This window comes from Ambystoma mexicanum, chromosome 7q, assembly GCF_040938575.1.
Source record: "Ambystoma mexicanum isolate Mex_15411 chromosome 7q, UKY_AmexF1_1, whole genome shotgun sequence".
Taxonomy (NCBI): Eukaryota; Metazoa; Chordata; class Amphibia; order Caudata; family Ambystomatidae; genus Ambystoma; species Ambystoma mexicanum.
Window position 1 is genome coordinate 949,261,119 of NC_090941.1, and position 18,548 is coordinate 949,279,666.

The following is an 18,548-nucleotide window of genomic DNA, read 5'->3' on the forward strand; positions in this document are numbered from 1 at the left end:
TTTTGTTGTGTTAAACCTGCATAACTTAACTGCACCTTGACTAAGGTTTTTTACATGAATTTCTAGAGTTTTGTTATATCATTGTTTTTTTACGGGCCACTAGCCTTTCGGCCGTGGCCACCGCACATGTCTCTCAGGCCTCTGGGCCTGGCCGTTCCCACTGTATATTTTGAAAACACTACCGGACCACTAGCCAGTGGCCACGGCTTTTGGATAAACCGCGTTTGCTAAATATCAGCCAAATCCATCATGCACATTTTTCCTAATTTTTTGCTGTTCGAGAAATGCTTTCCTATTTCCCCCTTTTCTCTTTTCTCATCCCTTCTATGTCAGCCTATTTTGTGAATCTTCAGTGTCTGATCAATGGGTTCTTGTGAAATGTACTGTAATGTTACTCGTACCTGCCCATTTAAACACTGGTGGGGCATGACAAAAAAATGTTGACAAAAAAAATACCTTTTTGGTAAATTGAAACATTAGTAGATGGTGTATACATGAAACCGCACTTCAATGTGTGGGTTAATTGGAATAGAGAGTAAAAGTGAAAATTAACTGCAAAAAATCTGCCAGGCTTGCTCTGCTTGTCGTTTCAGTTTTCCCTCAGTCCTTCCCTTCTGCACACTTTTTTGGTTACTCTCCTAAGGGGGTTGAGTTCACCTTGTCTCCCCTCGTCTTGTCCCTTGATAAATGCAGCATCTTGAGAATTGGATTTGTGAATGTCTCCAATTCCTTGCTCTCCTGCTACCTAGTTCCATCCCTGCCCCTATTCTCAACTTGGCGCAGTGAAGGTGCTAAATAGCACGATTCACTGCGCCAAGAGAGAACACCGAGGCTCCACTAGTATTCTCAAGTGGGCCTGGGCGTCCTCCTAGACCACGACAGTGCTCTTGTGGATTGCGCCTGTTTTAAGCTGTTACGGATGCAATCCAATCTCGGCAGCATTTTTGTAAAATAACGACATATTCGTTACTTTACAAAGATGCTGCAAAGAACACAGATTAACACGTTCCTATACACCAAAGTGAGCAGCTTCAACATTGCAGGATGTTGAAGCTGCTTACTTTGGTGTGTAGGAAAGTGTTCATATACACCCGTGCGGTGTATATGAACACTTTAATTTAAAGCGAGCTGCTTCAACGTTGCAGGCTGCAACGTTGAACCTGCTCGCTTTGCTGTAAAAGAAAGTGTTCATATACACATGTGCGGTGTATATGAACACTTTCATTTAAAGCGAGCAGCTTGAAGGTTGCAGGATGCAACGTTGAAGCTGCTCGCTTTGGTGTAAATGAAAGTGTTCATATACAACACACGGGTGTATATGAACACTTTTATTTACACCAAACAAGGCTTCCTGTGGCACTCCTCCAGTTTAACGGCACCAAAAGGGTACTGTATATGCGGAGTGCCATAAGAATAGGCTTCCAAAAAGCCCATTTACGAATGTGGCGGTTGCTAGGTTGGTTTCCAACCCATCCCGGAAACCGCCACATGTATTCCAAAAGTGGCGCATTCCTTCGGACTTCGGAGGAAAGCACCACCTTCAGAATAGGTCTTATGTACCGAAAAGGTCGTTAAGCCTTTTAACGTCCTTTTCGGTACTTAACACCTTGATGAGAATAGGGCCCCCAGTCTGCGTTAATGCCAAAGGAATATTGCAAGATGCATTTTATGGTGTCTGCACTAGTACCTTATCGGAGTGAGCTGCTGTTTGGAGGGTTGCAATTTTGGGGACCACCCCGGAAGGCTATCTAGTGGGTCACCAATTGTTGGAGAGTGGCTGTTAAATCCCTCAGTTAGGTGCATGAGATGTCTTGAAATCATCAGACTCAAGGTAACCTAGGTTGCAATAGAACACAACATCCCGCCTCGAACTGGATTACACAGTGCATTGTGAAGGGGAGTAGGCAGCTACTGATAATGAGTACGGGACTCTAACTTCAGGTACAGTATTCCTGATAGAAGACAGCATTGGAGTTGAGGAGGAAAGGAACCCAATGGGAACAAAGGAATGGGCAAATACTCCCAAAAAATAAAAAAGGGAGTAAAAATACAAAAAAATGAGGAAACTGACATATGTGCCCCCGAGTTCACCAACATAGCTCCATAGATATGTTTGGACTAGTAGTGTACATAATACCACAGGAAGAAAGTACTATTATTACTGTCAGATTGGAAGAAGTAAACCTGTTTCTTTAAATGTGAATGAATAATTTAGTGCAAAAAACAATTTTTACCAAAACATTTTCGTTTTTCCAGTTAAACCATATTTGCACTCGCTTATAAATAAAATATTCCCACCGGGAAATGGACTTACATTTTTATTTCCTAAAAATCATTTACTCCCAACTTAAAAAATAGGCAGTAAAATACTCCCACTTTCAAATCTTATCTGGGCCACTGGCTACCACTGTGTAGCAGCTCATGCATCTTTCACAAAGTGCTAGTGACCGGTAATGAAAGATGAATTTAAAAAGGATGATGCAGCCGCATTTACACACAAGCATAACCCACGATGACCGGATTAGAAGAGAAGACAGAGCCAAGCTTTCAGTTGTAGGAAAGATTTTGAAGCCAAGGAGCATGTGCATTTGTGAGATTTTATGGAGCATAAGTTAGCACAGCTGTAACTGGTTAACGTATTAACCTAACAGTGAAAGATGCATGAGCTGCTACACAGTGGTAGCCAGTGGTCCAGATAAGATTTGAAAGTGGGAGTATTTTACTGCCTATTTTTTAAGTTGGGAGTAAATGATTTGTAGGAAATAAAAATGTAAGTCCATTTCCCGGTGGGAATATTTTATTTATAAGCGAGTGCAAATATGGTTTAACTGGAAAAACGAAAATGTTTTGGTAAAAATTGTTTTTTGCACTAAATTATTCATTCACATTTAAAGAAACAGGTTTACTTCTTCCAATCTGACAGTAATAATAGTACTTTCTTCCTGTGGTATTATGTACACTACTAGTCCAAACATATCTATGGAGCTATGTTGGTGAACTCGGGGGCACATATGTCAGTTTCCTCATTTTTTTGTATTTTTACTCCCTTTTTTATTTTTTGGGAGTATTTGCCCATTTTTAGGGAGTTAAAGCGTCCGATACACCCCTTATCTGTAGGGCTGGTGATAGCAGAGTCGTGAATCATAAGTTTAGGTTAGCTCTTGCCTACTGGAGCACTGTAACGTTTGGAGCAAAAGACATTGGGGAGCATCTAAGAATCCTGACACAAACTTCCATTTGTGGATCTTTCGTACTGCTGTCATTTTATGCTTCCTCTTCACTTTCCCAATCTCCTTCACTCAACTTCTGACTTATTTCTCTGCAAGTCTTCTTTTGTCTTTTCTGAATGTAATTTCAGTCAGATACATTGTCATTGTTGGATTCTAAGAGGAGGGAACACTATGCGTATGCTGAATTTATTTACTAAAATCAGTGTGCTTTTTCATTAGAACTTGTGCCCATTATAAATTCTGTTCTATCACTGCCCGTCACTGATCTCTCTGCAATCCAAAAATTATTTTTTTTGTTCAAACTTCAGATTTACTAAAGGAGGTGGAAACACATTTGTAATGTCTTAGCTGCAAGTGGTTGTTTTCATGAGGTCACTAACCTTGTCATTTAAGTCCACCATCTCAGATTACAAATTTAATAAACTGCGAATATACCTTTTAAGTGCTCCAAGTTTTTTCGTTCATCTCTGTTTAACATTTAGAAGTGATGAACACCTCTCTGAAAACTTGAATTTTGGGCCTGGTCCAATTGGTAAAGCATGAGTCTGGCAGCTTGTACTACCATCCTACCCGGTTATGGTTTTGGCTATATTTCTAACCAAAACGTTGGGTTTTATTAGTAACTGTTTTATTCTGATGTGTAGGTGCATGTGAAAGGGAGAGCATGAAGTAATGACCATTCTGCTACATTGAACCTGGAAGGAATAATGTGTGTGAATATTGAATGATCCTGAACTGACTGTGTATGCAAGTCATGTACTGCCATATTTCTACTTGACTCGCCAACAAAAATGTAGTAAGTGAAAACATCGTGCTGAAAATACCCCTGCAGTGAAAATGTCGCAAAGCAAAAAAGTTGCCAAAAACATGGCTGAATAGTACCCAGAAATACAGTGCTGCTGAGGCAAGTATTATGGTTATGGAAGTTTTAGTGGGTTTCTGATTTCTTGGTTTATGGGTTAGGTTAAGGATTAGGGTTAGGTTTGTAATAAAGGTTTTGGTTAGAATTAGAGTATGGGTTAGGGCGGTTGTGGGAGGGCTGGTGGTGTTGGCATAGATGAAGTGTCAGGTAAGTGTTAGGGTTTATGGTAAGGCTAGGGCTAATAGAGTAATGGTTTGGGTAAGCATTAAAAAAGGGATAGCGGGTTGGAGATGTTCGAGTAGGATAGGGGATAGGATACATCTAGTGGTTAGGGTAGAGTAAGCATTAGGGCAAGTGTTAGAGTTGTGGTTAGGGTAAGGCTAAGTTTAGGATTAGAACAATAGTTGGGGCAAGGTTTATGTAATTTGTGGCGGGCTGGTAGTGGAGTTAGATTCATTGTTCATCTTCAATTTATTTGGTGTGTTGTATTGAGTCACATGCTAACACTATGCTTTAGTTCATTGAAGGATTAGTGTTCAGTAAGGATTCAAGGTAGAATAAGGGTTGTAATTAGAGTATCGTTTAGGAATGTGTTAGGGTGATTGTGGAGGTTTGTTTCATTAGAGGTGTGGATCATTGCTAGGGTTGCAACCTTGAACAAAAAGGCTATTTTTAAATACACATAAGGCTACTTACGTGTATTTAAAATAGGCTTTTTTGCGACCTTATTACTGGAAACATTTGCATAAACTACTTTTTCACATGACTAGATTTTCCTGGGGACCTTTTCACACATAATCGATCTCTGTAATAAACATTGAGCCTGCTTCCTACATTGTAATTGATAGTCTGAAATGTACCTATAAAGTGGCAAAACGTTGCTTACTCTTCTGCCACTGTATATATCAGCCCTGCTCATTATGGCTTGTTAGGATATATGGTATTGTCTTCTAAAATTGGCAATCACCCCAGCCCGAGAGAAGCATGACCCTCGGCGAAGACTATGGGCCATTAACATCCATGTCCGCCACCCCCCGACGTGGGGGTGATTCCCATTCGCACCACGGATGAATTGCTATTTGCACCCTGGGGATTCATCTGGGATGAAAATGTTTGCCTTTTCTTTTTTAACAAGAGTTGGGGAGTGTGCGTATTGCGCATGCCCAATCTCCCATAGAAAAAAATAGAAAAAAGGTGGCCATCGCCATAGGAAAAGGGAGATGGGGTGTGGGGGGACGACGCAGGGAGCCAACAGGCAGAGGCTAACCTGTTCCCTCCCCACAATCAAGATGGCACCCCCCCCCTCCCGGGAAGTGCCCCAGGTAGCTGGAAACCGCAGGCAGTACACACAGTTGTTTATGCCCACTGTTTCAGCCACCTGATTGGCTGAGCGCCCTTCCCCCGATGCAAATGTCTGATACTACTCATGGGTCTAAAACCTGTTTGACAGTGTATTGAAAGAAGTGATGGTTTCATACTAAACTGTACATCTCCAGGATCCCTCAAGTGTCCATATGTATATGGATTATTATTAGCCATGTCAAATTCTATTGATTCAAAATGCAATTTTAGATTTTATTTTCTGCTTGCGAGTAAGGATTGAGTAGAATGATAAATGAGAGTGACATGAGCAGGATTGGGTAGAGGTCCTCACTCTTGGTTTACTAATGTATTTTCAGCAGGAATCACATTAAATGTCAAGCTTTACAATGCCTCGTTGCACCAAGTTTACGAAATAACAGGTTAACGATCCCAATATGCTGCCGGTTTGACAAGAACAGTTTAATTCACTAACCCCATTAAATAGCTAGTTCAGACAATCCAAGTTTGCACAATCCCAATTTCCACAATTTAGTATATTCCCAGCTTGACATCCACAGTATGTTTCCAGAAATCCAATATATTCCCAGTCTGCATGATCCCAGTGTACTCTTTGGCAGTACCAACATATTTGACACTCTAAGCATGCATCCAATTAGCAAAATTATACTACCAGTGTCATCAGTTTGCACAATACCACTATATTCCCAGTGTAACAATCCCAGTCTATGCTCAACTCAGTCCTAGCATATTAAGATATCACACTTAAGGTTAAACTGCATGTGAACAACTCTAGTACGTTCACATTTCAACAGCCCCAACATACTCCACTTTTCACAATCCCAGTCTCCTCTCGATGTGTACAATTAAAGTATCTTTAGAATTGTACAATTTAGCTGGGAAAATTCCAGTATGCTATTAGACAATTTCAGTGTGCACACAGTTTATAAAATGCAAGTATTTTTCCAGTCTACAAACCCCCAGTATGTTCCCATTCTGCCCAATATCTGCTGCCATGGATAGGCCCAAGAACAGACCAACTCCCAAATGAGGTTCATGGTTCTTTATTTTTATTTTCAATAGGCCTGGTGGACGGCGTCCACTGGACAGCCCTCTCACTCTAAGCTACAGATGAACGGTCCTGCCCTAACCTGGACTTCCCTCAACTCCGGATTGGTTGTAGTGATCGGTAACCCCTACTATCTACGATCTATCTAGGTTTAGACAATGCCCTAAAGGCAAATGCCTTCTCTAGCTTATCTCCCACAGGGAACAATCTAGGGTTCCTATGCAACAATTTCTCCAAGATGTAGTTTAAGGGTTGTGCCTTACAGACATCCCACTCTTCACCCTCTCTAGTCATTCTGTGCTCTAATGTTCCTCTCCCTACGTCTATATTTCCATTTCCCAGTTAAAACATATTTTTACTTGCTTATAAAATTCTCCCAATGAGAACTGGGCTTGCATTTTTACTCCCTAAAAAATCATTTTACTCCCAACTTTAAAAACTAGGGAGCAAAATACTCCCACTTCAAAATATTATCTTGAGCACTGATCAGAAGTAATTAGGATACTTGTATTAAGCTAACTAGATTCTGTTTGGCAAAGACCAGTATGTGTTAACTTTAGTAATAGCCCTACAACTCAATTGCTTCACATTTGAAGTTATTACATAATGCATAATTACAGTATTGCTACTGTAAAACACTGCCTTGTCTCTCTATGTTTCCCAATACAGGTTGCATCTAAATCTCAGTGTCAACTAGATTTCAATTTGTATGGGTAGGTGCATCATATTGACGAGTGAACACTTTTGCAAACTTCTTGACATTCTAGGCAGTCCCCCAGATAGCAACTCTCGCCCACGCAATTGCCATTTTCTGCTCCAACTTTCAGTGCTATGCGGATGACACTCAGCTCATTTTCAGGCACCCCTCAGCCACCTTCTCTCCTCTCTGACTGCCTATCTGCCATTCATGACTGGTGTGCTGCCAACGATCTCTGCCTGAAGGCCAACAAGGTGGAGATTCTCCTCATCGGCACACCTCCACCCCCCTTTCCCGCCACTCTCTGGCTGACCTCCCTTGGCCCTCCTCCTACTCCCACCTGTGAGGCTAAGAACCTCTGGGTCATCCTTGACTCCACGCTCTCCTTCTCTGCCCACATCTCTGATGTCTCAAAAAAGTAAAACTTCCTACTGCACCTCCTCAGAGGTATTCTGCCCTTCCTCTCTTCCCCCTAGAAGCTCACTGTCTCTCAGGCCCTGGTTCTAGGCTTGATTATTGTAACAGCCTCTTTCTATATCTACCTGCTTCGACTCTCCGCCCTTTGCAACTCATTCAGAACAGGACTGTGAGACTTGTCCTTGGCCTCAAGCCTTGGGAACGTATCTCTCCAGCCCTGAAATCTCTCCATTGGCTCCCAGTGGCTGCAAGGATTACATTCAAAGCTCTTTGCATTTTCCACAAGGCTTTCTGGGGCCTGGGTCCAAAATACCTTCAGCTGTCCCTCCGTAAATATCTTCCCTCTCGAGCTCTTCGCTCCTCTACCTCTAACTCCCTCAGGGTCAGTCGTTTTGCAAAGACACAAGCTGAGGGTAGATCTTTGTCTTCAGTTGGGGCCTCCCCCGGGAACAGCCTCCCCGCCACTCTGAAACTTGATTAGAACCATCTCCGGAAGAACCTCAAGACCTTCCTCTTTGCTTCTGCCTTTGCTCCTCCTCTGCCCTGCTGATCTGCTCTGTCTTGGCACTGTGCACCTAGCTTACCCTCTGACTTTCGGGCCAAGGTACCTGCTCACCCTGCCACTCACCCGCACTGCCTCCTGGCGATCCCTTGCACTGGGGTCTGTATCTGTAACCATACAGCACCCCCGCTTTTTTCTGCACTTATCAGATGCAGCCCGTCTGTTGCCTTATACCTAGCACTTGCCATTTGCTGGCTGGACTATCACTGTTTATTGCTTTCTACTATGTATTTATTTATCTATTTATTTATCTGTTTTCCTTTGCTCAGCACTTTCCACTTCTCCTCCCCTCCCATGCACCTTCCCCTCTCCCATGCACTTGAGGGTTCTCAGTGTCACTGGGCCTCGTAAGATCATTGTTTTTGTACTCCCTTGTCTCGTCGCGCTCTGAAACACATGTGCACGAGCGCGATATAAATGCAATATCAATCAGGCAGTAATAGTAGTAGTTTCTTCCTGTGGTACTATGTGGACCACTGGTCCAAACATTTCCCTGGAGCTGTGTGGGTGAATGCAGGAGGACAGGTGAGTATGTTTACTCCGTGTTAATTTTTGAGAGTATTTACCTATTTTTAGGGAGTAAAAGTGGCCCATGCACCCCTTATCTGTAGGGCTGATTCTAAGTTATCACACTGTTGCTTTATACCACATACCCTAAAAGTGAGATCTCTGCAAACTCTACCAAGTTCTGTGCCTGCTACGGCATCCACTCCACTTAAGGCTCAAATACAAGTCTGAAGATAATTCCTTTTTCAAAACTTTATACATTTAGAACTTTACAGAAGCAATAGAACATAATACAATCTCTCAAATGCACAAGGTAATACTTATTCACCCATAATTGCCCTAAATAAATCTTTAAGAAGTAACAGAGGGGAACTGAATACAGGGAGTAAGGTGACAGAAGGTAAAGGAAAGAAATAAAATGAAAAAACAAAAACAAAGCAAAATAATAAACCTAGAACACGATCAAATATTTTAAGCGTAGAGATCATTAAATGCACTCCACATCCTCTCATATTTATCAGGCTGATCTTTTGCTTGGATATTTTCTCCCTCTTGGACAAAAGGGACAAACTCTGCAGCCTGTCATAAATGTTAGGAGAGGTATCACTTTTCCAAAATTTTTAAATCTGCTTCTTGGCTAGCAAAAGAGCTCTATATATCCAAAACAGTTTACTTGTAGTTAAACCAATATTTGAAGGCAGTAAACCTAAAACAGCAACAAGTGGATCTCTGGGCATAGAGAGATCCAGAACCAACTCCATACTCTGGAAACAACATCCCAGAATAATTGTATTTTACCACATAACCACAACATGTGGAGTGTAGTGCCCACCTCCCTATTACAGTTCCAACAACAGTCCACATTACTCAATCTCATCTTCCATGGGGACCAATATAAATAATGAGTAATTTTTTGTTGTGTATATCTCAAATCTAAATCCACTTTGTATTTATCTGGACCTGCACATATGTGGCTCCAATCAATATCCAACAATGTGCAACCTAAATCTGAATCCCAATTCCCTCTACCACACTGCGATGGTAACCTAGATGCAGAGGGTACAATCAATTCATACAGAGTAGATGCAGACAAGGGCACAGTCCTTGAGAGAACAAAAGTTGTAGGCGAGGCATGCATTGTAGCATTCAACGGCGAGAAAAGTACAACAAAAAGGTCCCGCAGAACATTATATCGACAAATTTCAGACGCTTTCAGCTTATACTTAAAGCACAGAAACTCAAAATCAACCGTATTCTGACCATCATAAACCTGTCCAATCTTCCATATACCAGTTCTCTGCCACGAGACCCATGACAAGACATGGTTATTCTGTTTCACAGCCTGGTTTCTCCATAAACTAGAATAAGCACACAATAAGTATTTCTCCTTACAAATCTCATTACTTTTACGCCATTCCTTCACAAAGTGCTTTACAAAAGGCGGAGTGGTACCAACAGACAATCTCTAATCCATGAACAAAAGAACATCCGGTGGGACGGGAGAAACGGATTCCTCCTCTATTTTAATCCAACCTGCACAAGTACTGCGATCAGATTCTAAGTTATCACACTGTTGCTTTATACCAACTACCCTAAAGGTGAGATCTCTGCAAACTCTACCAAGTTCTGTGCCTGCCACGGCATCCACTCCACTCTGCTTAGGGCTCAAATACAAGTCTGACGATAATTCCGCCGGGATATCGGCAGCGCAAATTACGTTACTGCAACTCGGTCCGCCACTATTAGTGCTGCATCCTAAGTTGTGTGGGGGATGGGGGGCGCGGCAAGTACACATTCCCATTGTGTCCCAAAAGGGATATTTTGGGTGCTATTACCACAGCGCAATTTGCAGCATGGTAATAGTGTCGCAAATGGCCGGAAAGGGGAGGTTTTAACCTCAAGCTGGAGGAAAACCTCCCACTTTCCACCCAAACTAGGGATTGGGCGGAGCAGTAATGCTGCATTTTTACCCCTCCGCCCAACTCCTAATGACCCCCAAAAGTCTCTTACTTTCTTCCCTCTTACATAATGAATACACAAAGCTAACTAGATGTTTATGCAAAGTAGTGATCAAAAGTTCCATCCAGCCCATACATCTACAGAACTACTGCAATAGCATACACTGCAATTAGCCCCCAGAGCCCGCTTTTCTCTAGGATTATGATTGCATTATATACTAGCACCTGCAGGAGAGAGCTGGTCAAGCTGGAGGCCAGAAATGCAAGCAGAGTCATACCGACCCGCTGAGCAACTGCCCTGCCAGTCTCCACAGGCGTGTCACGCCTCGACTGCCCGCACAACTCCTGGCCCACCTCCAGTTCCCGGAAAGTTATTTTCAATCGTGGCCATATGTGTAATTTCAGTTTAGGGGAAGCATGAATTGGCAAAAGTCTGGTTCTCTTTAAAACAAGCAGTCTTTTGCTGATAGACTGCCCACCTGATCCATGTCTAACCGCAGTGGTATAAATTATACAAGATGTGCACCATTTTGTTTGGTATTGTGCAAATTCTCATTTAGTTTTTGTGATTTTCACGCTCTTGTTTGACAATACATTGGAAGACCGACCAGATCTCCCACAAAAAAAGGACTTATCCCATAGTGTGTGAACTATGTCTATCCTACCCCACCTCCTGTCCTGGTCTCTGGTTAAATAGCAGCGATTATTGAAAACCAGGGTCCCAATGTAGTATGTTTTCACACACGCAGCTACAATTGTCAAGTTGTCAATTGTCAAAATAAAAAGCAATATGGGAGTGTCTAACCATCTATATAAGCTTCTGGGGAAATCTCTCGATAATCAGTCTACAAACAGTTTCCTGATATTACTCAGAGAATCTGCAGAAAACTTCATTGCTCTTCTTAATTTAGATCCGGATATATTAGCGCAAGATCCCAATGCTGAGAATAAAATAAAAAAGAAAGCAACATGGTACATGGCAAACAACGTGGACACTTTACATCAGAAGAGATATCAGGATCTAGCCCGACAAGGCGGGCAAAGACATAAGCCTTTCAGTTATTTGAGAAAGATCACCAGTATAGAGCTTAAGCGCTTCATTTTACATCTGTGAATGAACATATTGCAGAGAAGGGAATTTACAGGAGAGTGGTCGGACGTCCCATATGAAGAAAGGTTATGTAGACATTGTAATGTAGAGATTGAAACTTGTCGCCACATCTTGACCCAATGTAAATATTTGCAATTTATGTATGTTAGGGGTTATGGGAGATTCTTGAGTCGGCCGGAACATTGTTCAGGGGACCAATTTTGGTCGGACATATATGGGGCCACTTCGGTGGTCGTAACCTTTGCAGCATATGACATATTGAAAAAGATCCAAACTGAGGACGTTTCAAAAGTATTACATCAGTGAGAATTATATCAAAAATGTACTTAACAAGTGTGAGAATTTAATGATGTTATCATGAAGTTATAATTAGATGGAAATTGTATATGAGTTGTATTAATTCTGTAGGAGATGATGTTGTTGATGCTTAATTTTTGATAATTTTATATGAAATGTGCTTAAAGTTTTAATGAAATAAACTAATTGCACATAAAAAAAGAATGGTCATGTTCTACATTTTTGGAAACCAAGGACAAAGAACATGTGTTGGAAAAGAAAAACACTATTGATAATTTATCAAAGTTTCTTAATGTTCCAACAAACAAAATTATCGATACAAAGTTGGATGCATTGAGAATAACATCACAAATAAGTCTGTAATATACTGCCTAATTGGGAAGAGAAATAAATAAATGGATGTTAAAACTAGCAAGTAAGCCAACACACCCAAGAATATGGCTTTCAGTAAGCTTTAAAGGGAACCACACCACAGGCAAGTCCGACGTCCAGCAACAATGTGACAGACGGGAGGGACATAAGGGCGCAGATGTCAAATTTCAGGTTCAGACTCCGTTAGTGCCTAATTGCAAACATCAAACCACATGACCTAAACTCTTTCACAAAGACGAAAATATTTAGAAAACAAACTAAATGCTATTTTACAATTTGTAAGCTATTATTTGAATATCACATCGACCTTTGAGAAAGACTTAAATATGTCCTCTGTACCTGATAAACATTAACAAGCATCACAAAACCTAAATATTTATGAGATTATGTTAACTGTCCTTTCCCAAAAGTGTGGAAACATCAAGAATTATTATTATTATGATTTACTTTATTGTGATATAATCCAAAATGTGGTCTTTACACAAACGAAAGCATAAAACTTCATTAAATAGCATAATGTAACATAGACATAACATGTTATAATCATAAACAAGCTACAAGCCACATATTATTATGGTACACAAAATCCCGGCCAATGTGAAAAGTGCAAGTGCACAACGGCTGAAGCGAATACAGAGACAGATACCGCCTATGAGTAATTTGTCCATGATTCCAACAACCTATTCAGAACTTAGGTGCTTAAGTCAGGAAGGAGAGTTTTAACATGGGTCCACATCCTAAAAAGGGTGAGTTGAAGTGCCATGGATTAAGAGTTTAAGCATAGATCCCAAAAAGGCTCCCCAGTTATTGCCTCATATCTATGTACCCATTTCCCGAACAGACACATATACATGATCGGGCCTAGTTTGCGACATGATTCCAGAGCTCCTGCGCACTCACAGATTCGACAAGTCCTGTGTTCTAGTGCCACCCCCATAAGAGGGCCTATGACAGCCAGCACCGGGAACAAGCATCACAAAACTTAAATATTTATGATTGTTAACTGCCCCTTCCCAAAAGTGTGTACACTTCAAGAATTAGACTCCCCACGTGCCCCAAGAAGACACCATGGTTGTCCACACTTCTCCCTCGCAGCAGCTATCTTTTTAGTTCGGGCTATTAGGGGGCAGAGTCACCTATCAGAAGAAACTATTGCATTCGAGTAGAGATAGGGAGACAAAGCATATGAGGAGGGAGACATAGCACGTAGGTGTTTGGTTATTTGCCCACCCATTGCCTGCCCTTGCCATGCTAATCCCTATGGCCATTGCCACCCAGTCCCTGCACTTCCCCGCCCAAAACACCTCCCTCATTGGAACTCTGAGCTCACCTTTAATCAAGCATTACCATCAAATTGTGCACTTGAATCACCTGCCAGTGTTTTTTCAAAGCAGTCTTCTCAGAGTTAATGACTTAATTAATTGGCGCTGTTAAACCTTTTACTGGCATAATATTTTTTTTTAAAACCAAGTCTGCCTTCAGCTACTCGAGTTATAAGCACTCTGCGTGTGCTTCACTGAAGTCCTGTTAAAAAACAATTATTGGCAAAGCCAAAGGTTTTGGCTTGTGTACAAGTTTTGGTCATTTGAAAGGCAATGCTATTAGGTGCACAGGTACTTGCACCTGCAGCCATAAATGGCCAGTTAATACCACTGCAGCAGTGCCTCTCAAGTGCCTTTTCCGTTCCTACACAAAAGCCCAAAATGTTGCCATTGCCAATGCGTGTTTACCTGATGGTTGATCCCCACTCTTATCTAATGTAATGTTATTTACTTCTACTGACACTGTTTCCTCAGCTCAAGTGACACTGGGCAAGTTTAACATCTTGCAATAATACACTAGCACTGTGCCCGTTGTCTTAGTCTCACACTTGTGATTCATAATATTCTCACCGAAACATTAACGATGGGACAAAAACTCAAATCCCACTTCAAAAGAACTCAAGTGTTGTAAGTAACGACATCATTAGGATTTCATACATTTCACCCAGGGTCATGTTTTAACAAAAATAATATGGCTTACACGCATGAGCGTGATCCGCCACGCTCCATTCCCTCTTGCCCAGGTAATCAACAGCTAACATATCAACACTATGAGCAGGACGCTGTACTCCCATACTTATAACAGAAAAAGAACACATTACGGGCGCCACATGTAAAATATCTGTAAGATACCCCAGTGAGTTCAACACTTGTCCCAGACAGTCCCAGATCCAGTCTGGAGTTGGAGAACACAGGTGTGTATCCCTGCTGCATGTCCACTCGGTCCAACATCCTTCTGAATTTAATAACTTGAGAATCAGTAAATTGGGAAACAACAACACTTATTATTATAAAAGCACTTAAGAGGCCTGAATAATTCAGCATAGGTGGTATATTAAAACATGATAATATTAAAGGGCTTCTAAAAGGTGGCCTTGTGAATTAAATTTAGCCTCTCCCCAAATGCTTGACACTTGAAGTGCCTGGGTGCCCTCCTGAGTGGTCTCTTCAACCTTGACAACTAAGCAGCTTTATGCACCCCCCCCCCACGAATATATAATACATTGGCAGCTATATGAGACAACTCACCTGCTCCCACCAGTATGGCAACGATCACACCAATGATGTGCACTCGATAGCGAGCATCTGTCTGCTGCACCAAGTTCAGGGCAGAGTGGTAGACAAAGGCGCAGGCCAGCTCCACGGCTAGACCCTCCTCGATGCTGGTGTGTAGGTGGCTGGTGCAATCTGACCCAGCCGCGGCGTGCAGCTTGGTGAGCCCCAGCTTGTGGAACTGCATGCTGGCCACCCAGGCCAGATAGCCGCCTAACAGCTGGAAGCTGATCTTCTCTAAAGCCCTGCTTATGCCGGTCTGGCTAGTCAGCAAATGCTGTATGGCTGTTGTGGGATTGCAAAGGGCACAGGTGGCAGACCAGCAGTGCGTCACAATCGTTGCATAGATTAGGGGTAACATGACAGGCAACCCCGGCTTGCCCGCATCAGAAAGAACCGACAATTCCAGCATTTGTAAACAAAGTTCGCATGTGAAGATGGCCTCCATAGCCAGGAAGTGGTGCCGTTGGGGAATGACATCGCGCAGGCAGCGCCTCAATCCTTCGCCCAATAGAACTATAATAAACATGATGACCACGGTCGTAGAGACATCTTCGACTACCGGCGGGACGCCCATGGTGGCAGCTGCGGCCGCGCCTTACCGCCTGGACGCGCGGTAGGCCCCAGTAGTTGGACTAGGGTACACGCCGCCCAGTTTGGACGAAGGACGCTGCCAGCGCGGCCGGGAATCGGTTAGCCGTTTACTTTTGAAACGCGGCAAGCCGAGCACGTGGCCAAGCCGTCCGCGGCACGCGCCCGAATGCTTCACCTTGCACGTCGTTGCTTGACCCTCCCTATTGACGTTGGCCAATTGTTCGAGCGTCGCTTGGCGTCATTTTGCACGCAACTCCCAGCGGCACTTGTCACATGCACAAAGAGGTGCGTATGTATTCACGCTAGCCAATGGCAGCTACTTTGCTCCCTCGTGCTGGTCTAAGTAGATGCCTAGGCGTTGCCACTGGCCAACGTAAGTTAAACTCAAAAGGACATCTAAATGCCAGTCAGAAAACACCACAAACCGAGATTAACTTGCTTCCTTTTTTTTATTGCTGGAGGAAACGCATTACTTGGTAACAGCAGTACCAGGTGAGCCGATTCCGGCATATGGCCACTGTAGAAAACATTTAGTAAAACACCTTGTTTACTGTAATTATGTGGAGAAAACCCATTCAGGACTTGAAACAGATGTGCTCTAGGCTCTCAAGCCTGCCCTAACAGGCAAGCTATTATGGCGACAACTATTTGGTGCCCACACGCGCAGATCATGTTTTATAAATTTGTTTTATGTGTGAGTATCACTTAAATTTCGATGCACTTTTCACTGTGACAGACAAACCTGTGTTTACCACGGTCATGTAGGGGCATCATAAAGCCCAATGTGATCAATGCCAACGAATACGCTGGCAGCACAACCCAGGGCAAACACTCTTGCTGGTGGCGCCTGAAACAGTTACTGCCAGAGCAAAATGCCTCCATGCATTATCTGCCTACTATCATCAGCCACCTTCAGACCCCGAGGATCTTGAAATGCCTTTAATTCACACAATGTTCACGAGGTCCTTCAACCCTCCATTGGTCACCTCCATTATCGCAGGTGTTTGCTGCAGTCAATATTGAGTAGTATACCTCCCTGCCCTGGAGAATCTCTCCCACCATTACCTGCCAGTTCAGGAGGGGAGCCACTTCACTTCATAGGTGCTCGCGTGCCCAATTCCAAACTGCTAACAGGTACCACAGTGCCAAAACCTGCATCCACTTTTCACCCCATCCTACCAAGGCGAGCTGTTCTCTTTGCCCCCCTTCCTAGCAGTCTGCATAATCCTAACTTTGTGTGGGGGGGGGCGGGGGAGTAGGAGGAGCAGCAGCACCAGAACCAGAGTGCAACAATTCAAGAACGGGAATGCAGGACAGGGTACTCCACAACCACGTGGCACACCCAACATCCCACAATTGTGTACAGTCTTCACTTCTCGCCATACACTTCGTATCGGCTGGCCGTAAACAACCAACCAGGCCCTGCTGCGCACCACCACGCCATGGAAGGCTGCTGATCTAGCAGTAAGGCACGAAAAGAGAAATGTCCCACTCAGTTAACCCCTCAGTACCTTAACCGCCAACCAGCTCATAACCAACTCCAGGGCCGAAGGTCTGCCTGCTGTTCATTTTGCATATAACGATGAGTTGAAGGGAGAAGTCTTTGCTGCGCCGGGCCCTTATCAATAGCTGAGAAAACCATTTGGGGAGGTGGTAATTTTTGCAGTATTGCTCCACCAGGAATGTAACCACATTTTATGTATCTGGCAGATTTACTGTGGCTCAAGATAGGAATACCAGAGATGTTGGACAAGTAGCTACAACATTTGTCAGTTGCAGGTGAGGAGGAGGGAGAGGAGACGGGGAAGTTGGAGGGGTCAAGCACTATATAGGACATGGGTAGCGTACCAGGATGAGAAAGGAGGTGAGATTACTCTGAAAATTGGACTTGACATAGCGCAAGGAGTGATTCCTTGTAGGAAGCAAGGAGAGACAGAGGGTTTTGTGCTAGCGCAGCAGGTTTTGATGAATATTTGTCCTTAGTTGCTGGATATCTGGGCATATCCATGGATAATCGGAAGCTGGCAGGCGCCTAAGCCGGCCCCCAGCACCGAAGGTCCGCATCTAAGGCCGTAGGGTGTGTTTTGAACATCTTTGCACCCCATTGCACTGCATTGTGTCTCCTTTTGCAATTTCGAGGACTGGTGTATGTTTTGAACATCTTTGCACCGCATTGTGTCTCCTTTTGCAATTTCATAGCTAGGTGTGTATTTTGAACATCGTTGCACCCCATTCCACTGCAGTGTGTCTCCTTTTGCACTTTCGAAGCCTGGTGTGTGTTTTGAACATCTTTGCACCCCATTGCACAGCATTGTGTCTCCTTTTGCAATTTCGTAGCCAGGTGTGTGTTTTTAACATATTTGCTCCATCTGTGGTACGAAAATATTCCCAGTGCATCTGTTCTCTGCTTCCCTTGGCCACTAGGCCGCCTGGTGAGTTGTGCTCAGCCTGTGTAGTGCAGCTTCTCTGCTTCTCCTCTTTCATCCAACTATCCTCCGCCGTACCTATGGTACTCGCCATCTCCCCTCCCTCTCTCACGAAGTCTGGAAGAAAAAATCTTTAAAAAGACACCTTATCCACTAACCCTGGCCTACCTATCACAGACACCTATGTCAGTGGAACTTCCAGACATATTTTCACTGATATCCTCTTTTCTGTCCCCTCCCCAGATCTCTGGACACCTCATCTTTACTCTCTCTCACGTCGTCACCCATTAATGGTGGCATTAGATGGGAAGTACTCTAGACAGGCTTTGCATCATCCAGGTGTACCATTAATGTCTATCGCACTGGCACTATCTTGGCTCAGGGTCCTCAACCCAACCTCCTCCTCTTTGACTGGCGCCTGCTGTCCCTCATTAACTTTCTTCCCTCACCTGCTACTCCTTCTTCCACTCTCTCTGCCCTCCTCGACTGGTGTATCACGCCTCTGCACCCCTTCTCAGAAAACCTTCAAACA

The 18,548-nt window shown here is 43.3% G+C and overlaps 1 protein-coding gene across 2 annotated transcripts in view; it reads right to left on the reverse strand.

Annotated features, from left to right (window-relative positions):
* AQP11 (aquaporin 11) overlaps window positions 1-18,548 on the reverse strand; it is a 335,864-nt gene that overhangs the window by 94,746 nt on the left and 222,570 nt on the right. The window contains exon 1 of one of the 2 annotated variants that reach the window (XM_069639986.1): window positions 14,973-15,883. The exons of the other annotated variant lie outside the window; for it this stretch is intronic. Coding sequence (XP_069496087.1) covers window positions 14,973-15,573 — 601 coding nt within the window. The 5' untranslated portion in view covers window positions 15,574-15,883. Of the gene's footprint in view, window positions 1-14,972; window positions 15,884-18,548 lie in introns of those variants that run through there. 2 annotated transcript variants of the gene reach the window in all.